Genomic DNA, 25,734 nt, shown 5'->3' on the forward strand with positions numbered 1-25,734 from the left:
CCCCAAAATAGCAGTCTAACGCCCAATGAAATTGTAATACTAGGGGGAGGCTCTGACTATGCCGTCAATCCTTTCACGGACGATTTGGCAGGTTGGACAGAGGCCAATACACCACAGATGCTCCCATGGCCAAGAGAGGGGTCTTTCGAACCCCAGCATATGGCAACAGCAGTAGAATGCATCCTAGAAGATGCAGGAGATGATGACTGGGACTATGACTATATGCGGGCCAGTATTAGGATTTGGCAAAAATATGCCAGACAACATGACCACACGGCAAAAGAAAAGAGGCACAGGGATGAAACACCAGATGCCGCTGTTGTATAAAAATACCACTGACCCGCCCCTATATGTCTCATGGTCTCAGATGGACAAAGAGAACCTCATAAAGCTTATGCCACCCCTCACGGAGGGTGCTGGTAAATGGATAGCGGCCCAGGAAAAAACACTGCAGGTGTCAACCTAGGGATAGGTGATATGAAGAGTCTGCTCATCTCCATCATGGGGGAAGAAGCAGAGGACATATTCAAAAGCGTCTGTGCTGACAAAATTACTATGACTGAAACGCAGTATGATGGGGAAACATTTAACAAAATTAGGGCACAGGTCCGGGCCAAATTACGTATAAAGTTTCCAGATGTCCCAATGTAGGGTCCCTCATGTCACTGACAATGCTAGCGAGTGAGGATCCAATTGACTTTATCTCAAGGATTAAGGAGAAATGGCATCAGGAGTTAGGAGACAAGTAGAACACGACAGGAGGGAATAGTAGGCTTTTCTACCACATGGTTAAGAAAGGACTGCCTACTGACATACAGGACAAGTTGGATGGAATTGCAGCAATGGAAGCAAAACCGTTGCCTGAGATACATGATCACATTATACATTACTGCAAAAAGAGGCAAGAACAGGAAAGAATAGAGAGCTAGCTATAGAGAATGCCGCTGCAAAATTGGTGCAACAGAAACTTAATAAGAAAAAGGAGACACCAGACACAGTCATGGTAGCTGCACCTGTCAGTCAGATGACGGCAGTCATCACATTTCCCCAGACTGCCATGAATGCTCTTGCAGGCAACATACAGCCTGAACCCCAACAGATGCAGACACAACCTGCCGTACAATACTCTCAGACCCAGCCACAGCCTGCCGTACAGTACGTACAGCCACAGCTCCTCGTACAATACATGCCAGCACAACATGCTTACATGCCAACACAACATGCTTACAGCATTGGCCAACAACCTTATTACAACAACAGAAACAACATCAATAGGAACTCGGGCAAGGAGGGAAGAGGTAGTGGAATGGGACAGCAGAGGTTCCAACAACAGCCAGGACAGCATACTTGTTTCTATTGCCACAAAATAGGCCACATGCAAAGGGAGTGCTGTACTAAATTTTGAGATCTAAATCAACAGTCCATGAGTCTCACCCAACAAATACTGCCTTAATTCCAGCAACAGCAGATGTATCCGCAACCCCAAATGCCATACTCCTACGTCCAACCAGTCCAGCAGCAAAACATGCAGCAAGCACAGCTCCAAGCAACCATGATGGCTCAAGCCCAGCCACCACCCCTGCTGAAACCAGTTCTAATACAACAGCAACAGCAGGTCCCTACTTACCAGGTGGTGCCCCAAACACAAAATGCTGTGCCCCAAGGGGGCACGGTGAGCACCCCCAGCAATCCGTTCACACAAGGCACCATCCAGCAATACCAAGCAGGAGGATGCACTGGTTAGGATAGCCCACAGATAACTCTTGTGTGCCCAGTTTTATCATGCACCATGGACGGTGAAGACGACCCCACCGTCGTGGTCACGATAAACAATAAAACATGCAGCTTTCTCATCGACACAGGCGCCACGTACTCCTGTATTACAGGCAGACCACAGCCCATTTCAGATCAGATAGCGGACACACAGGCATTCTCTGGGGCAATAGCAAGGGTCCCTTTCACTAAACCAGTGCCCGTAGAGATAGGAGGTAATGTGGTGGAGCAACGACTGCTCTACTCACTACGGTCTCCAGTGAATCTCTTAGGAAATGAACTCATGGCAAAATTGAACATGACCATCCGCTTTGATGAGAACGGAACAATGACCTGGTCAATACCAGGTAGACCACTGGCCAGAATGATGGCAGTCACAGTAGACTCCTCCCTGAACAGTCAGGTTAGAGCACGCCCAGTGGATGAACACGCCTTTTCTGTGGCAGTCCACACAATCATTGCCACCACCCCAGAACTAAAAGGTTGCACTGTTCAGCTACCAAAAGAGTTCTTTCCAGGACTCAAGCATCAGGCTTGCAAATATCTGACAAGCACCTGACTCTAGATATATGCATACAGAGCATTTCAAGGGTTTGATGACGATGCTCATACTTGGGCTTGTGTCATCTTCATTGAGCCAGGAGGCTTAGTCAGGGATATCTCAGATGACCAACTCTTTGGACCCCCTGAATACTATTCAAAGAGTGAAATAGTCTACCTGAATGAAGTGCCCCTCTCAGTGACAGTGGAAATGAGAACACCCACTGCCGTAACAAAATATTACTCTGTACATGAAGCAGATTTGGCCCAGGTTCCGGCACAACTGTGGACTACGGGCCCAAATGACATAGGCCTTATTCACTCTGCCGCACCATTCAAGATAACGCTGAAACAAGGTGCCATCTCACCCAGAATAAAACAGTATCTGTTGTCTAAGGAAGCAGAGGAGGGTATTGCCCCCACCATAAAAGCCCTGCTGGAACAGGGAGTCATGTGCCCATGCATTTCTACTTGTAACCCATGTCTTTTTCCGGTACGCAAGGGGAAGACAGCATGATTTTCGTGCCGTTAACAACATAGTCATGCCAGAGTTTCCCATCGTCCCAGACCCCTCTGTCATCCTCACAAATGTCCCCCCAGATGTGCAGTAATTTTCCGTCATTGATTTGAAAAATGCGTTTTTCAGCGTACCCCTACACCCTGACAGTCAATACCAACTGGCCTTCACGTTAAAAAATGTGCAAATGATGTATACCTGTCTGGCTCAAGGTTATTGTGAGTCTCCCAGCATCTTTAACAGTTGTCAAAGAAGATTTATCAAATTTCCAATGTGACAGCACATTGCTGCAATATGTCAACGACATCTTGCTCTGCAGTCCCACCGAACAACAATGCAGGAAGGACACCATTTCTCTACTCTCTACCTTAGCACAAAGAGGTTACAAAGTGGACAAAAATAAATTTCAGTACTGCCAAAAAGAGGTGCACTATCTTGGCCAATTACTGTCAGCGTCAGGAAGATGAGTCACGCCAGATAGAGTTGAGGCAATAAAAAGCACCCCTGAGCCACAAACAGTCAAGGACTTGTAGAAATTCCTCGATTTACGTCCGCCAATGGGTCTTTGATTTCTCAACAATAACAACCCCTTTGCTGAAATCAGTTAAAATGGCCAAAGACAGACACAACAAAATAGACTGGACACCTGAGATGAGGGCATCCTTCACGCAGTTAAAAGATGAAATAACAAATGCACCAGTGTTAGGCTCACCTGACAACACAAAATAATTTTACCTATTCACTCGCTGCAACGGCCAAGTCATGACTGCAGTGTTTACAGAAAAATATCCCATGGGCCATAATCCCATTGCCTACTTCAGTGGCATGTTGGTCATGAGAGGCCATTTCCCCTACGAATAAGCTCTTGCCGCAGTAGCATTCACTGTAAAGAAAAGCACCCCTATTGTCATGGGATCCCCGCTAACACTGTACACTGAACACGCCGTCTTTGCCATAATTCAGAAAGCCAAGACAACATTAACAACACAAAGAGTGTCAGGTTACGAAGTAATACAATCATTGTCATCCCTGAAAATTGTCAAATGTCACACAGTCAATCCTGCTACGTTCTTTGCCCATCCCATTGCAGCCTCAGATGACGACGCTCATGACTGTGCCACATATTCTCCAGATGAGTCAGGAGCAGCAAAGGAGGACCCCTTGCCACACAGCACCGTATATTTTGTCAATGGCTCCTCCACCATTGACCAAGAAACAGGGGTAAGATACACAGGAACTGCAGTGGTCAAGGCCCAACAGCATGAGTCCTCTGATTCCCTGGACATCGAACAGCAGATTGCATTACTTCCACATTCAGCCCAAGCTGCCGAGTTAGTGGCACTTATTGCCGCTTTAAACTATGGGGCTGACGACCGCATCACCGTTTATTGAGACTCTGCATACATCACCACATCGACACACTCCAGCATTTTTCGCTGGAAAAGGCTTGGTTTTCTTAAATTAGACGGGACGCCTGTGGTTCACAGACAGTTATTAAAAGAACTAAGGGGCATATTATCAAGAATGGCGTTAAAATTATCGCTGGTTTAGCAGCAGAAAACTGCCGCTAAAGCGGCGATAATGGGCTTGATAATATGCCCTGGAGAATTCCAATAGAAGCCCATGTTCACACCAGAACATGGACTTCTATTGGAATTCTCAAGGGAATAATATCAAGCCCATTACCGCCGCTTTAGCGGCAGTTTTCTGCCGCTAAAGCTGCGATAATTTTTAACGCCGTTCTTGATAATATGCCCCTTATAGAGGCCCTCACACTGCCAGCCAAGGTAGCCGTAGTCAAATGTGCAGCACATACTAATGGTCAGGATTTTGTCTCTAGAGGTAACGCTTTGGCAGACTGCGCAGAGAAAGCTGCAGCCAGAGGCCCCCCACCTGTAGCTGCACCAGACACTCAGAGTGCCCCTATCCTACTTGCCCAAGCGATACCTCTAACAGAGCACTTAGCCATGAATGAAGGAACACCCGACACAAGCACCCCTTACACTATCGATAACACGCAACAATATGATCACATCGGCCAAGTACATCTAAGAGAAATACAAGAAAGTGCGCCGGATCAAGAGAAAGAGTTATGGAAGAGGAGGGAAGCACAACAGGACCCTGCTGATTTCATTTATAGGCATATACCGATCTTATGAATGGGACACCACTCTTAGAAAATGGCGTCAAACGTTGGAAGCCAACATATACACTAATCATGATGATAGTCCTCTCTTGATTTCCATTACAACATGCGAATGGAATGAGAGTTTTTGTATAAAACTACATTCCATGTGTTTAGTTACATGAAATGGACGTAAAGAGGTTAATAAATGTTCACTATAATGATTATATTATTTTAAAAACGAATGGAAATTTTTTCACAGGCAACTCTTAAATGTATTAGTATACGAACCATTTTAGGACGACACACACGGTAACGACATGTGGGAGTTGATAACTACTCCTAATAGAGTTATTTCGATTGAAAGAGCATACTTGAATATGCCTCTCAAGTTTATGACACACCTCTTTGATCAGATGATGACTCAAGTCCGCTTTCTATTTCGATGTACTCTTGGACTGAAAGATTTAAAAAGATGGCGCCCTCGGCCGGTGAACACGGAGCTGCCGAATACAAGGAGCGGGGAATCACGGCAAGACACAGGTAAATACAATCCCTGGGTTCTGCATCTATAAACTATAGGGACTCTCATCAAGTAAAGTACTAGGCGACTTTATGTGGCCTTGAATAAGGCGACCAATACGCTAATATTTATTTCGCGTTTTTTCCTTCCTCTCGTGTTTCTTGACATACTCTCACAGAAAGGACTTATCAAGGTCCGAGTGAAAAGAAAAAGAAAACTAAGCGGTTTTCATTCATGTGAGGCAGCGTTTGGAAAAGATCGACAACTTTCAAGCAGTGGATATTATTGTTATTGGGATGGCTTCTCACCCGTTAACTGCTCGGGTAAGGAGTTTACGTTTTATAACTGCTGACAACAAAATACTTTTTTAACCTAACGATTGTCTATGGACATTTGAAAGTTCATGACACGTGTCAATTTATATTGCTTTGTAAGGGGTGTGACATCAACTATCTCCTTATTTGGATATTTACTCTTTATTTATTTTAGAAATATCCAACAAGGAAGTCATCTGTCCAAAAACAGTGACACGAATATTTGGACAAAAATCTGTTTTATCGAATTTGAGGTGAGACCGGTTCTTAGATGGTCAGTTGAGTCACTAACTAGGACGGTTTGGCCTAGGATGGTCGTTATCCATGTGATTTTAAATTGGATTTACTGGTGGTGGAGCTCCTTACACAAATTCAGTTCACTTTATTTCTATATATGTCTTGTTAACGTCACTTTCATTAATAGACACCGGTCTGAGGTTGGGGTCTGTTCTCATGCGTTTTTTCATCTTTTGGAATTAACACGTGCTTTTAAATTGAAGATAGGGGTTAATATTTCTGTTGAAAAATTATTGATTCGCATTGAAGCGATTGCGAATACCATAAGGACATTTCCTTGCAATGTTGAATTTCTGTTTGTTTAAATAGAGCTGTTTTTGACATTGTATAGAATTATTTCTTCTAGTTGAGTTAAATCACTTATTAAAATGGCATTTGTATGGTGTATCTTAAAAGGTGACTGCAGAGTGTCACAGCACATAACAATGGTATATACATCTCACAACCAGATTCTCTCCTTGACTGAAATGTGCAGCATGCAATCTGTTAACCCACCACCTTCATTTCTAGAATCGCCAGGAGATCCTCCAGTTCGCTGGGAAGTTTGGTATGATGCCTTTCAGGTGTATTTGGGTGCTATTGGGGCCTTACGTTTCAGTGCAGAGAGAAAGAAATGTCTTTTGCTACATTCTCTAGGATTTGAGGGAAGGTCAATCTTCAAACATCTGCCTGCACTATCACAAGAGGAACTCCACGGCATAGATGAGTATGAGGAAATGATCATTAAATTAAGGACCAGATTTGACAAGCAACCTAGTCTTATGGTGTTAAGACACAATTTCTTTAAAAGAAAACAGACTGATGGAGAAGACATGGATGCCTACATTTCTGTTCTTAGAAGATTAGCGGCAGATTGTAAATTCGAAAACTTCACAGAACAACTTATCAGAGATCAGTTCACCTGCCATTGCAAAGAGAAAAGTGTACTTCAAAAATTACTTAGTTTGGGTAATCCCACTCTGGATGAAGTGATAAAAATAGCCAAAAGTATTGAGATTTCAATTGTCTCACTAAAAGAATTAGAAGATAAACCTGTTGAGAGTGTAAATGTTATTAATGCCAAAACTTCTGTTAAACCACACGAAGTCAAGCAGTCGTTTCTTCTAACCCTTCTATTAAAACAAAATCAGACACAGTAAGTCCATCATATGGAAGTAGTTCCAATAAGTGCATGAGATGTGGGAATCCTCCACATAACAAAGGTTCTCAGTGCCCTGCGAGTAATGTTATGTGTAATTACTGTAAAAAGATGGGGCATTTTGCCAAAGTATGTCTCAAGAGGAGCAGGAATGTTAGGAAACCTACTGTTTGCACTGTTGAATCTGAGTGCGATTCCGATCCTGAGGTCATCTCTGTTGTACGAAGTGTGGGTGAAAACCTTTCTCAAGATCTGAATCAAGGGGTGGTTGTTGGCGACCCTTCCTCATGTGTGGATCCCATCGTAGATATCAATATTGGCAACCACACAGTTAAGTTGTTAGTAGACTCAGGAGCAAAAATCACAATGATTACACAAGTACTATTTGATGCAACTTGGAAAGGTTCTCTTGTTCTTTCTCCTCCTGATCGTTCTCCCGTTTCTTACGAAGGACGGAAAATAGATTTATTGGGCTTTTTCGAAGAAGAAATGGAATTTAAAGACAGGAAAAAAAGGGGAAGATTTACGTTGCAGTGAAAGGTCTTGACATTTTGGGGTGGCTCCACCAGGGGCTCTTTGGAATGATATTGAAACCTGGAGCTAAAGAACAGGTTTTGGTTGTAGACTGTGAAGATGTTGGTTTTTCTTGGAAAAAAAAAATCCTAGAAGTATTTAGTAAGGACTTAGGGAAGATCAAGGGCTTTAAGCACAAAATCATAGTAAAAAATGGCGCTACTCCGATTAAACATAAATTAAGAGGAGTACCATTTAGTGTTAGAGCAGACCGAGAAGCAGAACTAAAGGGATTGTGTGACCGAGGGATAATCGAACCTACAGATTCTTCATTGTGGTTATCTCCCTTAGTTGTAGCGAGGGAAAGGGGGGGGGATCTTAGAGTCTTTGTGGATTTTAGATCCCTTAATAAAGAGATATGGGTAGATTCGTACCCTCTACCAAAAATTAGTGACCTTTTCTCACTCACCAAGGGAGCACAATTTTTCACAAAGCTTGATTTAGCAAGCGCATACCATCAGGTTAAATTAGACCCTGAATCACATCACCTTACGGCTTTTGTGTCACCTTTGGGAACGTTTTGTTACTGCTGCATGCCATTTGGTCTTGCCTCAGCGACGTCAGTGTTTCAGAAGATAATGAGCAATATACTCAAGGGTGTAGATGGTGTGGTTGGCTTTCAAGACAATGTGAATATTTTTGTGAGTGACATCTCAACTCATGATAATGTCCTGTGGAAAGTTTTGACACTTTTCAAAAAATGTGGTGTAGTGTTGAAGGAAGAGAAGTGCAAATTCCTTTTTTCAAAGGTTGAATACCTGGGTCACGTGTTATCTCAAGATGGGGTGAGTCCTCGTCCAGGTTTACTCCGAGCCATCTTAGATGCACCTGAACCAATAGACAAAGCAGGGATCAAATCATTGTTAGGATTATGTGAGTACTACTCTCAATTTATCCCCAATTTTGCATTAATTGCACGTCCAATCAGTAACCTACTTAAGAAAGGGGTTAAGTTTGAGTGGGATGAAAAGTGCGTGGTTGCTCTGAGGCTAGTTAAGTCAGCTCTAGAGGGTGAACCCATTTTGAAACCTTTTGACCCAAATTTGTCTTGCTGTGTGACGGTTGATGCTAGTCAAGCAGGGATTGGTGCCACTTTAACCCAATGGGAGAGAAACTGTGAGAACACGGTATGTTTTGCATCTTGTGTGTTGCGGACTCCTGAGTTGCAGTATTCGGTAATCGAAAAGGAGTTGTTAGCATGCTTGTGAGCCATAGAAAAATTTAGACCTTACATTTGGGGAAAGAATTTTTTATTGTTGACTGATCACAAACCACTCGTGAACATTTTGGGGGGTGGTGTCAGCAAATGTTCCTCTCCTAGAATCATGCGTATGGTGACTAAACTATTGCAGTATCAGTTCAGAGTACAACACATTTCTGGAGGGAAGAATGTGCGTGAGGATTTCCTTTCCCGCTTTCCTGTCATAACTAATGAATGGATGAGGTTAGTTTAGAAGATTTTTCGAATGAGGATTGTGATGATTGTCTTGCTGCTGTGCTAGATCTTCCTGAGTTTAATCTTAATTCGGAGATTGATTGGGTCCATGCTTTAAATTCTGATCCAGTGATTCGTGAAGTCCTTCCTCTTGTTAGGAATGGTTAGCCTAGAGAAAAGGCTCTTCCAGTCTCTCTTCAAGTTTTCTGCAAGATTGGTGATGAGCTTTCTGTTGAAGATAGTGTGTTGTTAAGGGGGGATAAATTTGTACCTCCTGAGGTGTTACGCAAGATTATCATCCACAAGACACATGAAGGTCATCTGGGTTCTACCCTTACGAAACGGCGCATTCAAAACACATACTGGTGGCCTAGTATGGATGCTGAAATTGACATGGTCGTTGTTAATTGTTGTGTCTGTGGTGCATCTGATAAAGCCTTGAAAGTGTCTGTTCCTCCTTTGATCCCCATCGAGTGTCCTAAGGGTCCTTGGTTAAAAGTGGGTATAGATGTTATGGGGCCTTATGAAATTCTCCCTGGGGGTTGTCGTTTCATTTTGGTCATGATGGATTATGCATCTAAGTGGCCGGAAGTGAAGATGGTTAAGGAAGCGAACACTAAAGTTGGAGTGGATTTTCTAAAAGAGGTTTGGATGAGAGTGGGACTGCCTAAGACTCTTGTCTCGGATAATGGAAAACAATTTGTTAGCTCGGAATTTGAAACTTTTCTGGCAGACACAGGGGTTAAACACTATAAAAGCTCGCTCTATCACCCGCAAACAAATGGATTAGTCGAGCGTATGAATCGTGTGGTGGGCGAGTGTGTCAAATGGGCGAGAGCAGGAGGGTATGACATTTGTAAATCTTTAAACACGATGGTGTGGTTCTACAGAACAACTCCACACTCCTCTACAGGAATTTCGCCTTTTGAGTTACTGCGCGGGCATAAACCCAACACCAGTTTTAGACCTGCATGGATGAGCAAGTGGGTCAAGTCAGAATCTGATTTTAGTCAACTGATGTCTTTAGCCAGTGAGAAAATGGCCATCACTCAAACAAAGCAGGAGTATTTTGATTCACGGAACAGTGTAAAAAAAGTTCCACTAAATGTGGGAGACATAGTCAAAATTAAGTCTGGGATTCATTCCATGAAAGGTAACAGCAAATTCAGTGTGCCTGTCAAAGTTGTGAAAATACATAGAAATGCTGTTATGGTTGATGGCGGTCACTGGTGGAACCTGAATAGGATAGTTAAGGTTAAAGAAAAGAATGACACGTCTGTTTCAATGAAAAAGGTTTGCTCTGATCCTGTTCAAATGCCTTACAGGAGGAGTTCTAGAATTATCGTTAAACCCACTAGATACAGGGTATTGTTTTATTTTTGTTTAGTATCTGTTTGTTGTTTTTTTTTTGTGTGTTGTTTTTGTTATTGGTAGAAAAAGAAGATATGTTGTGATGTATCTCTTTATTAAGTAATGTGATGTTTCTTTAAGCATGTCCTATGATGTATTTGTTTATGGAATGCTCGTGTCCTAGTAACCCTCTGTACTGGTTGTCTGTGGAGGCTGTTGGCAGAGCTGTTCGACTGAGCTCTGTGTCTTATGTAGCCAAATAAATAACCAGCTTACAACCTATTGCTTCAGCTTGGTTACTACAACATGTCTTTTTGCAGCCTTGAAAAAGCCCAGGGAGGCGAAACTCGGGTCGGCGGCTGTTGCTTTCCATGTTTTGAGAAGTGAAAATAAAGTTTACAGAAGGACCTTATTCAAGAGTTTTCTCTAATTCTCAATCGAAAGGACATTTGATCAATGGCAAATTGAAACTTATCTGGTGGCACAAATTCCATTTTTTCTGTATGACTTGTTTGGATAATAGATATAATGATCTGGTGTGCTCTGGGGTATTTTGGTCAAACACGCAACAATATGATCACATCGCCCAACTACATCTCAGAGAAATACAAGAAAGTGTGCCATATCAAGAGAAAGAGTTATGGAAGAGAAGGGGAGCACAACAGGACCCTGCTAATTTCATTTATAGGCGGACCATGACAGAGGAGCCTGTCATGCCACTGGCTTTGCTGCAAGTGGCCCTGGATCAACTACACCTTCCCACACATGTCTCCCGAGATAATATGTCTACAACATTAAAGACAGATTGGTTCTTTCCCAATGCCCACAAGCAGATGCAACTCTTTGTTAATAAATTCCTCATATGCCAACAATATTCACCAAACCCAACTCTCAAAGCAGTCGCCTCCATCATCCCTAAACCCTCTGGCCCCTTTAAAGAACTCCACATCGACTATGTCAACATGATTGATCGATGCCAAAATTACCGATATCTCATTGTGGTAGTATGCCCATTCTCACGCTGGATCGAACATGGACCATGTGTCCACTGTGATGCCAAAGCAGCAGCCACATTCCTACTCTGTGACGTCATTTCCCGATGGGGCACCACCGACGCCATCCGGACAGATAACGGAAGTCATTTTTCAAACGCTATCTTTTCCTCCCTGACAACAATGCTAGGCATTAGACACAAACTGACATCAGCTTATCACCCACAAAGCAATGGCATCTGTGAATGCCTCAACTGCTTGCTCAAAAGTAAAATAAGCAAAATAAGCTCCACAATTGGTAAAAAATGGCTCTCCTGCCTTCCAATTGCCCTCTTTTCACTAAGAAATTCCCCAAGTTTGGATCACCACCTCACGCCACATCAGCTTGTCACCGGATGATCCATAAATGTAACTGTCCCGTCCACCAGGCCTAAAACAGATAGTGAGTCATCCTCTGAGATTGTTAAGGCAGAGCTTTATGATTACTTCTGTACACTGACACGCGCTGCGCAGTTCCTTTCCACCCAGGTATCGAAGAGGAAGGAGAAGGGCCCCATCGATCCTGAGCTCTCATCAATCCGTCCTGGCACCTGGGTGTTTGTCTGGAAACAAGTCCGATGCTGGAAGGACCCCAAGTTCGAAGGACCATACCAGGTCATTGATTCCTCACCAACTGCTGTTCGGATAGCTGAAAGGAAGGCATGGATCCATCGCCGCGATGTCAGCCTCGACCCTGCATCTCAGCAGCACCAGACAATTGACTGAAAGAAGAAAATTACATGCCCTTGCTCCCCCTGAATGAGGACAGCGGCTTCCCTTCCACTGTCCCCTCCACTGTGGATGAGGATGAAGATGACACTCATGTGCTGCTCCATTAATACAGCAGCCACGATGCAAGGATATGTATTGGTTCTATATTAATGGTATGTATCATTGTTGGAGTGGCACTAGCAATATTTAATTGGTACATTTTCTTCATTACTGTAAAGGTTTACTTTCCTCATAATGCTGTTAGCAACAATGCCATAGCATCTACAACAACTCCCCCTGTACCAGCGGTTACCCATGGCCAGGAGAACACACCACACAACACACTAGGTCTAAAGCACCCTGACAGTAACACTAGCGGCGCCCACACTGGTATGCATCCCGGACCCCAACTTCCATCCCAGGTGACAGAGATACTACATGGAATGGCACTGTTGATCTCACAGTACAGCCACCAGCATTCCTCCAACGCCCTTCCCGCCACCGCAGAGTACGTCGATTCGCTATTTCTCCCAGCAGAGCTAAGCCCCTCAACCCCCCACAAACCCTTATGGCAGAGGACTGGGTACAAAACATTCCAACGTATAGTAGAAATACAGGAGGGTCTAGGGGCCATACTAGGTACAGAGCAGTCAATAACAGATCATTGGATCCACTCCTCCCTATTAGACAACCTGTGGTATAAAGATATGACAGCAGTAGGGAAAACAATAACAAATGACTCCTGCTACGTGTGTTCTTACATCCCCCATGCGGTTGGTGCAGGTAGACTGCTTTTCCCTAAAGAAGTCCACCCAGACATTACCAAATGCCTCCTGCACTTGTATGTATTTATATGGCAAAACGTGACCCTTCATCAATAGCAAATGTAGTGCTTTGTGATACACATCTATTGCACACTTGTGTGCTTAGGTTGCCATTACTATAGAGATTTGTGTTGGGGATTAACGTTGCCAGAGTGCAGAGAATGAATTTGTAAAGTGAGAGTACTAGTGCGTGTACTTACCAATCTCCATTCAGCCTCCAGTTCCCAGAATTGGATATGGAGCGTGGTCAACACTTTTCCCTCCCAATGCTTGAGGTTGAAGGGCTTAGGAAACCCACAAACAGTTTTTAGGGCATCTTGATGTGTCCTGAAAGCAAGGCAATGGACCTCCCACACAGGTTACTCTGCCAATAGTGGATCTCCTCTTGTGAGCATCTGCCGTTACAGTCAGCCTTTGCTTTTTCCACGATTCTGGCTCACATTTCCATTCACTGGCTCATGGTTGTTTGGATCTCTGCTCCAAACAACTGGAGCTCAAGCCTAATTACTTTGCCCATTGTGACCTTTAACCCATTTTCTGAGAATCTGGGTTGTCTACTTCCAGACATCTTAATAAATATTTTTGAAGGAGCACTGCTTCTGTAGCTTTGTGTTGTGAGTGGTAAACGGGTTGTGTGGTTTAAGAAATATCTTTTGTAATGGAATTTGCAGGTATTTGTTGGTGACTTGACTTTGTGTAGGGTTCCAGCACAAGTGCCATTTCCCACTAGTTTACTTTTTCTTCTGTAAACATCTTGGTTGTGTTTTTTTTTGTCTCTGAGACCACATAAGGGCAGTATGTATAACCCATGAAAATCAGTCCCGAGTTCACTTACAATTCAAAACAGAGTCCAGGAAACACAAAAGGACACAAGACCCCCTGAAAGGATTGATAGAGATTACATGAGGAGAAAAGAACAACATTGTAAAAAAGCAAGTCTGCATATCCTTTATTTTTTGCCATCATGTAGCAAATATATATATAATCAATGAATTAGTAGACAACAAAGAATACATTAATCAAAAATCACATGAAGTCATTTTATTACAAAACATATAATTGGAAATATTTACTAAGGATAATCAGGCTTGTTTGTTTACAAAGCAGGGTTTCAGGTTTTAGTCATTTCCTGAGCAGACACACATCACAGGTTTTTCTTCTACTGTTCTTCTCCAAATTCTGTTGTATTCTTCAGTCTCTGGAGTGGAGGTATTCATAAAGATATCCATGGTTAGAGCTTCTAAAAATGTTCCCTCATTTCAGTCCACTTGTTTTGCAGCACTCCCAATACAATTTTCAGCTTGACACTTCTCCAGCCAGATGCTGTGAAATTTTCTCCTATGTTTGGTGAGCAACCAAGATCTTGTAGACAAAGGAATATGTTTTTGCTGCAAAGAAATTCCACAGAAGAGTTAGATTGGGACATGTTGGTGTGGATCTGATCTGAAACTGTAGGGATCCTCTTTGCAACAGAAATCTGTGGACTGAGGTAGAAGCAGTTAGTCCTGAAAATACTCAGATTTTTTTATTAAAAAAAATATAAATATTGATTTTCAGTAAATGATTAACATTAAAAGGTGATTTTTGGGGACCAGAATAATGTGCAAAGCTTATGTAAGATGATGTAATATTAGTTCCTTCATTGTATGAAAGTGGAATATTATGTGGTGAGGGAGTTCGTCCTCACCATGCAATATTATCATGATACCCCAAAGATGGTCCTTGGATTCACACTTATAAATCCCTACTCAGTCCTGTTACACAACACGATAGAAATTCAACACCAATTTATGAAAATAAAGCATATTTTTGTCTTAATTTAGACAGCAAAACGAATGAAATAGCAGATACATAACCGGAGTTATGGATTTTAGAACCAATAATAAATCAGTGACAATCGGTCAATTTGAGGGTGAGTTACGTGGAACCATTGCCAGGTTAAGCTTGTAAGACACTAGACCAGGCCACAGTAGTCAGTTCCATTTTACCTAGGTCAGAGAGTCCGGGTACAGAGTTGCTCTCTGTGGTGCAGAACAGGAATTGAGGGTGGTGTTTATTTTATTCCAACATGGTGCTGCAAGAAACAAGATTAAAAAAGACAACAAAGACAAAGTTGCTGACATCAGTGTGAGGGTTAGTTGCTGGATTGGCTACCAACAAGCCTTGGCAGTGTTAAGCCTGGCGAAAAGGTATGCACTAAGGTAGCGCCTGAAACTTTGTGACAGGCTGGAATACAACTCCCACAAGCGCTAGACCATCTGGTTTTTATTGATCCCTAGGTGGGCCCGATGGCCAGCGATTCTTACGATCCTGTGAGTGTTTTTATCTGCAGATTGCAGGGGACTAATGCACCTAGGCCACAGGAGTCTGAGGGTGCTTTTGGCTTCCACAGAGGTCCCTCTCTCAGGGAATGCAGAGTTTTAGCCATGGATGAGGCTCGTTCACACAGTTCCAAGTCTGTTGCCACAGGGACAGATTATCCCTCTTTTGCTTTGATGTTTAGGCCAAAGTCCTGTTGTTGGCGGCACAATCCTTTGCAGGGTCCTTCATTGGTGCAAGTTTTTCCGAACTGAGGTCTTGGTAAATGGGTTGTTCCTTAAATCCTAGATTCTGGGGAGCTAAAGTTGGAGCCTAGTAGCCAATGGGAAGTTAGCTCCTGCAATTGATCCGCCAATGAAATGACCCCATCTGGTATGAAAGGTCATATCCTACCCAGAACCCCCTATTTTGACACTCCAAATCATGGCAGGAAACAAAACTCAGTTTGCAGACCGATCTGCTCACCCTTGAGGCATGGTCACCATGGAGGTGTGGTCAGACCTCTGGGGGTGTACACCACATTGAATATCTAATTTTCTGCCTGTTCACAAGCAAATGTGCCTGGGACAGTGTGGTGTTTGGGAGGACTGTTTCCTAAAATTGGAGTAAGCCCTGGTGCTTATCAGAGGCGGTACCACATTTGAAGCTCACCTCCTTGATGTGCCACTTCACTAGCCTGTCGGGAGGAGGAAAGTGCAACCTCCTTTGGGCGCAAGTCTTTGTTTCTGTCTCCTGAGAGTGATCTTGTCTTGGCTGCAGCAGGCACGGGAAAGAACAGGCTTTCCAGCCAAAACAGAGTACAGCTGGGGCAATCTGATGGGCAACATTTAAGGTCTCCACCACAGAGCATGCCCCATTGCCCTCAACACAAGAATCGTGCCAGGGAAGAGAAGGCACGTTTGTTTGATACCAAACATGACATATTTTAGTGATATCATAATGAAGCTCGCAATCTTGAGTGTGCCAGAGTGCCAGCCCATGTTATCCATGTTATCCTATGGACTACTAATACTTACAGTAGTTATCTATGGGGAACACTAACATGGGGACAACTATCCCTGCACTTAGTTGTCCTTGCCCTTAATATAATGCACCTTGCCTTCTCGGCTCAGAAGGCCTTTCTTAGGGGTGTGTGACATATATTAAAAGCAGTGTGTTTGACTGTGCCACATATGGTGCAGGCAAGTTGAGTTTGAGCTGTTTGCACTGCTCCCACAGTCTGCAATGGGAGGCCTGCTGTTAGGAGTTTATTTGGGTCACACAGGGTGTCAGAAAACCGTGCTTTAACTGAGACCAGAAGCTAAACTTGAGACCAAAACTTAAGTTTAACTGAGACAAAAGTCTAACTTTACTACTAGTAAATGCACTTTTTGAATGCCGGAAATGGTAAAGTTAGATTTAGTCTCAGTTTACCTTCATCTTTAAAGCTGAAGATTATGGCAGTGTTTAATAACATGACATTTCAAATAGCCTATTATATACCTGAAGAAAATATTTTTATAGACAGTATCTTGGTAAGGGCACTTTTTACTTCCTGGTTCCTCAGGCTGTAGATTATTGGATTTAGCACTGGTGAAACAACGGCATATATCACGGATACAAACTTGTCCTTGTCACCTGAGGCATTCAGAGCTGGGCGCACATAGGTGTAGATAATGCCTCCATAGAACACAGTAACAACTAAGAGGTGGGAGGTGCAGGTGTGAAAGGCCTTCCTTTTGTTGGCAGCTGAGCTGATTTTTACAATGGAGTATAGGATGCACATGTAGGACATGCAAGTGAGGAAAAAGCAAAACATGCCAAGAAATATGTCTGCCAAAAGAATCACAATGTCATTAATGTAGGTGTCAGAAGATGAAACTTTGAGTATTGGTGGGATTTCACAGAAGAAGTGGTCCAATGCAATTTTTCCAAAGAAGGACAGCCTTGTGATCAGGCTGGTGTGGGTGGTGGCGTTCACCAAGCCACTAAACCATATGGCGACAACAGTGGTAACGCAGAACTTCATACTCATGATGCTGGTATAGTGAAGGGGAAGACAGATGGCCACATACCTATCAAAGGCCATAAGTGTGAGAAGGAGAACTTCAGTGCTGATGGCAGACGACAGAAAAAACAGTTGTGTAATGCAGCTAGAAAAGGAGATGGACTTTGACTCTGACATCAGGATCTCCAGCATCTTGGGAACGATAGAGGAGGTGCAGCAGATGTCCAAGGTGGCAAGGTTTCCCAGGAAAAAGTACATTGGTGTATGCAGACGAGCATCTGCGCGTATGATAGCGATAATCAAAAGGTTACCCAACAGGGCCATTAAGTACATCAGCAGGAACAAGGTAAAAAATGTGGACTGCAGCTGTGGATAAGCAGAGAACCCAAGCATAATAAACCTAGAGGTATGGGTAAGATTCCGTCCTTCTCCTGAAATAGGATGCATCGTCTGAAACCTGAAATTAATAAAATGAGATTTACAGTATGAATAAAATTGAAAATCAAGGGGCATATGTATCAACATCTCCATTTGCGATTCTCAAATAGCGATTTTTAAAGAATCGCTATTTGAGAATTGCAAAACGGGATGTATTTAAAATATCGCAAAACTTTTGCGATTTCTTAACATTCCTTAATTGCGATTAGCAAATTGCAAAATCGCAATTAAGGAATACCTTCCCATTCATTCCTATGGGCCAGGAGACCCATAGGAATGAATGGGAAGTAATTCTCAAATTGCGATTCGCAATTTGCTAATCGCAATTTGAGAATAATTTCAAAGGTGCAAGGGTGTCAAGATGACACCCTGATGCACCCCTGAAATTAGCATGTGTGGTCATATGGCGCACAAACATGCTCTAAGGGCATGTATGTGCGTCACGTGGCACTTTGTAAAATTACAAAAAGTGCATTTTTAAAAGAAATCACAAATTAACACCAACTTGGGGGCATATGTATCAACCGAATTTTTAATCGCAAACGCTGCGAATCGCAAAAAACAGCGTTTGCGATTAAAAATTCGCAAAACGGGATGTATGAGGCAAATCCTCATCGCAAATTTAAGGAATCGCTAATTTAGCGATTTCTTAAGTTTGCGTAAGCATTTAAGAAATCGCAAATTGCGATTTCTTAAATGAAATGTAACACGCACCAAAGTATTGCGAATAATCCTTAAGAAATCGCAAATTACCACCAACTACTAATTGGTGTTAATTTGCGATTTCTTTTAAAAATGCACTTTTTGTAATTTTACAAAGTGCCACGTGACGCACATACATGCCCTCAGGGCATGTATGTGCGCCATATGACCACACATGCTAATTTCAGGGGTGCATCAGGGTGTCATCTTGACACCCTTGCACCTTTGAAATTATTCTCAAATTGCGATTAGCAAATTGCGAATCGCAATTTGAGAATTACTTCCCATTCATTCCTATGGGTCTCCTGGCCCATAGGAATGAATGGGAAGGTGTTCCTTAATTGCGATTTCGCAATTTGCTAATCGCAATTAAGGAATGTTAAGAAATCGCAAAAGTTTTGCGATATTTTAAATACATCCCGTTTTGCAATTCTCAAATAGCGATTCTTTAAAAATCGCTATTTGAGAATCGCAAATGGGGATGTTGATACATATGCTCCTAGTAGTTGGTGGTAATTTGCGATTTCTTAAGGATTATTCGCAATACTTTGATGCGTGTTACATTTCATTTAAGAAATCGCAATTTGCGATTTCTTAAATGCTTACGCAAACTTAAGAAATCGCTAAATTAGCGATTCCTTAAATTTGCGATGAGGATTTGCCTCACACATCCCGTTTTGCGAATTTTTAATCGCAAATGCTTTTTTTTGCGATTCGCAGCGTTTGCGATTAAAAATTCGGTTGATACATATGCCCCATAGTCAGCTTTATGAATAGCCATGATCAGAAGAGACTTATCCAACTGCTTTCTTCCTCACCACTACAACCTTCATTGTATGGCTGCAGAATATTGTCTGAATATTGTCTTCCATGCATATTGTTTTCTAAATACAGCTTACAAACGTAAAACTACATTGCAGCTAATAATAGAAACTCCACACCCAAAGGGATCATATTTTAGTAGAATATATTATGACATAATGGGATTGTGAGATGATATTTCTCTATATGATTTTATGATATACAACACTTTAAACTAGATCACCGTTCTTACCTCAGCTCTCATTCAAAACCTTTTTTTTTCAATATAGAAAGCGTTAATTGGTCTCTTGAAATGGCAAACAAGTCTTGGTTCCAATTTTAACACTTTTAAGAGTGGAGAACAACTTGTTCTTGTAATGTTGTCTCAATAATCACTCGAGACACGTGTGATCTTTCCGTTGTGTTTATTCGTATCTCACATGAGCAGTACCCCGAGGAGCGCCGGCCAACACTCTGTGCACTACGCTGCGACGCGCTCACTCTCCCCCGCTCCGCGCTCGCTCTGCGCGCGCATGCCGTCGCCAGCGTGCCATGCCCGCGTCACGTCTGCGTGACGCGGTAACAACTAGACCGCTACATATCTCCCCCTTTTTCCAACCCAAAGATCAGTCACTTACAGTTCGCAGTCCAGTTCAAAGTCTTGGAACCTGGAGGGCCTTACAACTTGTCTTCCGCTCCTGGTCACTTTACCACTGTACCCTCGAGTCACTTGACTCTGTGTTTCCTCACGTTCTGTTCCTTCAGTCATCGCTCCTCCACTGTTCATATTACCTCTCGGTCTGTCCATCTCTGCCCCAGGGGTCTCACCCCCTTGATCTCCTACTTGCTCCTCTCCTGCCTCTGCTTCTTCCCTTTCTTCACTTCCGCTCACCTTATTCCCTTCATCCACGTCTTCCATGCTTTCACCTTCCGGTTCCCACTGTTCCCATCTCAATATCTTGTTGCACCGGGCCATGCGGTCCTGCGACCACACGTTCCCATCGCTGAGCAGGGCCGCTCTATCATACACTTCCTTGACCTGCATGGGCTTGCTGTACTTGCTGTCTCCTTTCCTTTGTAGGGTAGCCAATTTTACTCTCACCCATTCTCCTTCCACTAACTGAGTGTCCTTCACACTCCTCCTCTTGTTGTAGTTATTGGTGTAGATGGCTTGTGCCCTCTCCAGATTTGCTCTTACGACCGCCGGAGACCATTCACTGGTCACTACCTTCTCCTTCCAGATTCTGTTGTCATGCGTGAAAGGTTCCCGTCCTCTCAATATTTGAAACGGGCTGTAGCCCGTACTTGTGGGCGTTATACGGTAGGCCCATACCATATTCTCCACCGCTTTCTTCCAGTCTTTGTTACAGTTGATGGCCGCTTGTATGGCCCCCATCACCACCCTGTTAAATCGTTCCACCATACCGTTTCCTGCCGGATGGTAAATGGCCGTGTGCTTTACCGAGATGCCATTTCTCCCCATGAACTGTTTCCATTTTTCTGAGGTGAACTGGGGCCCATTGTCGCTTAAGATGGACTTGGGAATTCCCTCTCGGGTGAATGTCTCCGATAGGAACTCCAGGATGTTCTCCGTGTCCATGGATTCGCTCACTTTTATCTCTGGCCATTTGGAATAACGGTCGATGAGGACACACACATATTTCTGTACGCTCTGGTCATCCAGCACCGGTCCTAAAATGTCTATCGACAACTCTTCCCATGGGTTTGAGGGAGTGTCGAATTTCCCCAGTGCTGGGCGTAAGGGCCTCAACGTTTTGTCGGCCCCTTGGCATTGGGGACACTCGCTGACGTGTCTCTCTGCTCTCATGTCCATGCCTGGCCACCAGTAGTTCTGTTTCGATCTGGCTTTGAGTTTCCCAATGCCAAGGTGGCCTTCATGCAATAAGACCAGCAATTTGTTGATGAGGTTTGTGGGGGGGATTACTCTCTCTCCCCGGTAGATGAATATGCCCTCGTCTCCCACTGTCAGTTCTTCTCTCACCTCGTAGAAAGGTTTGAGGTTGGGTTTCACCTTTTTCTTATCAGGCCACCCTTGGGTGATGTGCACTTTTGCCTCCATCAGGTCAGCATCTTCTTCATAAGCTTCAGTCCACTCTTGTATGCTGATGATCTTCTCTTGGTCCTCTATGAGAGCCACCATCTCTCCTCTATCCGCTGGGTCTTCTTCTCCCGGCTCCATGGCCGCCGCTCTGCTCAGGTAGTCCGCCACTCTGTTCTTGTTTCCAGGGATGTACTCCACGTCGTATCTGAATTCCAACAATTTTAGGGACATCTTCGATATCCTGGGTGTGGCGCTGGCGTGTCCGCATGATGTTAAAACCTTCACTAACGGCTTGTGGTCCGTTTTGAGCAGGAATCGGGTACCCCATAGGAACTGCCGGAACCTCGTCATGGCCCACACTACCGCCAACATCTCCTTCTCAATGACGCTGTACTTGCCTTCTGTCTCCGTCAGTGCTCTGGAGGCGAAACTTATTGTCTCCATGTCCCCACTTCCTCGGTCTTGCATAAGTACAGCACCTAACCCCTTGTCACTGGCGTCCGTGATGAGTATGGTGGCGCCTTGTGGGTCGTACCCCTTGAGTGGTATTGCTTCCAGGATCCCCTTCTTGATGACTTCAAATTCCGCTTGGGCTTCCGGTGTCCATTGGAACACCGTGCTTTCTCTGGTCAGCCTCCTCAAGTTGTAGGTCTTGGATGTGAATTGTACTACGAACTTACTGTAGTACTCTGCCATCCCCAGGAATGATCTGACCTCCTCCTTGTTCTTGGGGGGCGGTGCTTCAACAATGGCTTTCACGTTCTCCTTCTTGGGTGTGATCCCCTGTTGCCCTATTTCGTGGCCCAAATAGGTCACTGATTGCAGTCCCAACCGGCATTTCGACCATTCCGCCGTGAGCCCTTTGGCTTCCAGTGTCCGTAATACCTTATCTAGTGTCCGGTCATGGTCCCTTCTATCTCTGCCCATCACTAGTATGTCGTCCTGGAAGTACTGTACGTCCTTGCAGTCTCTGAACAGTTGGTGCATCATCTTTTGGAAAACAGCCGCCGCCGAGGCTAGCCCGAACGGCATGCGACAAAATCTGTAGCACCCAAACGGGGTAATGAACGATGTGAGACTTTTGCTGTCCGGGTGTAGAGCTACCTGGTGGTAGGCTGATGTGAGGTCGATGGTGGAGTACCACTGGACTCCTCTGGTTCTCGCCAGCATCTCCTCTATCTTGGGAAGGGGAAATTTCTCCACCACTATGTTCTTGTTGAGTTCCCTCAAGTCCACACAGAGCCTGACCTTCCCGTTGGGTTTCATCACGACCACCAAAGGCGCCAGCCATTCGGCGCAGGTTATGGGTTCTATGATGCCCTTCTTCTCCAGATCTTGAAGTTCTGTCTGGACAGCTTCCCTCACTGCAATGGGCACATTCCTCACCTTATGTGCTACTGGTGTGGCTCCTTCCTTAAGTACTATTTTGTGTTGGAATTTCTCCATTTTTCCTACTGTGCCCCCAAATACCTTTGGGTAGTTCTTCTTCCATCGACCCATGTCCGGCCATTCCTCCTGGTCTGTGAGCAGGATCTGTTCCTTCCCCCCTGGGTCGAGTTTTATGCCCAGGTCGCCTTGGTCCAACCATCCCAGGACGGAGGGTCCTTTCTCGGCCACATACAGTTTGCACCACGCTGATCGGCCTCTGAACTCAAACAGTAGACGTCGGAAGCCTAGCATGGGAATGCGATCACCATTATATGTTACCGGTCGTATGTCTAGTTTCTCCAGCCCAGGGCCCAACTCCGTTTCGAATTGTTCTACCCACACTGCTCTCTGTATGATGGTAAATGGGGATCCGGTGTCTGCCACGACTGAAATTGTTATGCCGCCCATGGACATCTCTAGGACCGGTTTGGTTGATCTCTTGGCATCCACGCTCAATACCTGATCATATATACACAAGACTGTGACCACCTCTTCCTCCGTGGCTTCTTCCTGGTCTTCTGTGCTTTGGTCCATATATTTCACCACTCCTTTCTGCTGTTTCTTCCGACACACCTTCTCGTAGTGTCCCATGATACCGCAGTGCATGCATTTGGCTCTGAAGGCCGGGCAACGTCTGTCGTGGGCTTCGTGGGACCAACTTCCACACCTGTAGCATGTTTTCTTGTTCTCGCTGTCCGCTTGTTTCCCTTGCCATCTGCTGGTCCCTTTGGCCATGGGTGGTTTGGTTTTCTGGTCCCTGCGGTGATCTCCTTCTTGTATCCTGTTCACCATGGTTGGGGTGACCGTCTCTTTTCTGGTAGCATCGGCGCACCTCTTTGAGAGTTCTGCCCTCTTCACTATGACCATTACTTCTTTGAGTGTGGTGTCCCCACTCGCCCACAGCTTGTCTTGCACATTTGCACTGGTGGTGTGCATGATCACCTGGTCTTTTATAAATTCGTCTTCGCACAGTGCGTACCTGCACGGGGCTGCTAGCTTCCTCAGTGCTGCTACATACTCTTCGATGGATTCCCCCACCTTTTGTTTCCTTTGCTGGAAGTTGTATCTATCTACTGAAACACAGACGGTGGGGCGGTATCGCTCATCCAGGTCCTCCACCGCGTGCGCATACACATCATCGTCTGTGTCTTCTCTCTTCGTGGGTACCAGACTCTTATATATCCTCAGTCCTTCTGGCCCTAGATTTAGTAGTAAGATACGTTTTTTTCTCTGAGGAGTGAATTTTTCTTCGTTCTCGTCCTCCAAGACCCCTATAAAATTGTCTATATATTCCTTCCAGTCCTCCCATTTCATCATTGGTTCCCCGGGTTTCGTTAGGAATTGCACCGGTGCAATCGCATACCCTGCCGGGGAACTCATCTTTGCTTCCTTGGTGCTTGTTCCGTCGGTAGCTTTGTTCGGGGGGCTACCTGGGGTGTTGTCGTTGTTTCTTGCGTGCTTGATCCTCTGGGGGCTCTTGTCACTGGACCCCACTTCCTCCTCTTTGGTAGCCAGTGCAGCGCTCTCTGTGCTTGATTACGTGCGAAGGCGGCTCGTGTGCTTGTGGCGGTAGTGGACGGCGTCGTCCCTGTGGCCTGTATGCTGTTCGGGTACTGTACCGTGGCACTGCCACGCTCCTCGGTTGCTCTGTGCCTTGGAATCGACCTGCGCGGTCGGCTAGGGCGTGTCCCGTGACTCCCCCCACTCCAGGCGGCCTGTGCGGTGTTCTGTTTGGGCCTGATGGCCTGGTAACGTGTCTTCCTTCGACTCGTGGGGGCCACGTGGAGTGTTGCCCTCTGCTGTGCTTCCCGTCGGTCTGGTTTCCGTCCCGACCTCGTCGCCACTGTAATGTTGTCTCAATAATCACTCGAGACACGTGTGATCTTTCCGTTGTGTTTATTCGTATCTCACATGAGCAGTACCCCGAGGAGCGCCGGCCAACACTCTGTGCACTACGCTGCGACGCGCTCACTCTCCCCCGCTCCGCGCTCGCTCTGCGCGCGCATGCCGTCGCCAGCGTGCCATGCCCGCGTCACGTCTGCGTGACGCGGTAACAACTAGACCGCTACAGTTCTCTTTTCGTGTTGGCACAGACATGAATGGCCAGATGTCTCTAAGGTGAATAATATGGACCAAGTAACAATGTGCGCAGAGCATGCAGAATTAACATTTTTGCATGGTATTCCTCATTGATTTACACCCAGCTTTAAATTAGGTTCTATTAACAGAGAAAGTTCCAGTGCCAAAATTATAAGCACTGACATATGTGTCTAAGATATGCACATTGTCATAAATTAAAGCTCAATGTTGTCTTTTAGATTCAAGTGCAATCAGTGGGAGCAAAACACTTAAAAAAAAACGCCATGTGCTACAAGTATCAGGCATATTCGGGTTACATACTTAATCCTATTTTTTTAAATAATGAAAAATACTCCCTGCAATTGAAGTTTGCCTGAATTTTGCACCCATTATTACTCCTTACCAGTTCGTGTGCGTAGTAGGTGACAGTGTAAATAATTACAGTTCCCGAACATATCTTAATGTGTCGTTGGGCCATGTGTACAAAAGCACTTTGAAACTTTGCAGTACGGTTCCGTCATATTTGACGGTGCAATACGACAAATTTCAAAACTTCAAATACATTCACAGGAACCACCTTGTCGGGGTTTCCTGTGAATGCTTTAAATGCCCATGAAGCTGATGGACATTTCATAATTTGGCCAAATTAGAAATTTCTTATTGAATTCCTTTTGTTTATTCGGAAGTTGTTAAGCTGGTCAGTGATTGGCATTGGGTGGCATTGGTGTTTCATTGACAGTATTCCCGTAAATTCTGTGGAGTTAGTA

At 44.5% G+C, this 25,734-nt stretch overlaps 1 protein-coding gene across 1 annotated transcript; it reads right to left on the reverse strand.

The window, feature by feature from the left end:
• Positions 1–16,944: 16,944 nt before the first annotated feature.
• Positions 16,945–20,317, reverse strand: LOC146854093 (olfactory receptor 5AP2-like). The gene is made up of 2 exons (XM_085651008.1): positions 20,118–20,317; positions 16,945–17,914 (listed from the first exon to the last, which is right to left on the reverse strand). Exons 1-2 carry the CDS (start codon positions 20,315–20,317, stop codon positions 16,945–16,947), a joined length of 1,170 nt encoding a protein of 389 aa, XP_085507134.1.
• Between the last annotated feature and the right edge of the window lie 5,417 nt (positions 20,318–25,734).

Source organism: Triturus cristatus, chromosome 4_1 (assembly GCF_964204655.1).
Source record: "Triturus cristatus chromosome 4_1, aTriCri1.1, whole genome shotgun sequence".
Taxonomy (NCBI): domain Eukaryota; kingdom Metazoa; phylum Chordata; class Amphibia; order Caudata; family Salamandridae; genus Triturus; species Triturus cristatus.

Bases quoted from the DNA above. Each gene is read 5' to 3' on its own strand.
- LOC146854093 (XM_085651008.1), bottom strand. From the start codon at position 20,317: ATGGAAGACGTGGATGAAGGGAATAAGGTGAGCGGAAGTGAAGAAAGG. The intron at 17,915-20,117 runs GTACAGTGGTAA...TATTAATTTCAG, and splicing joins CAGAGTCAAGTGACTCGAGG to GTTTCAGACGATGCATCCTA.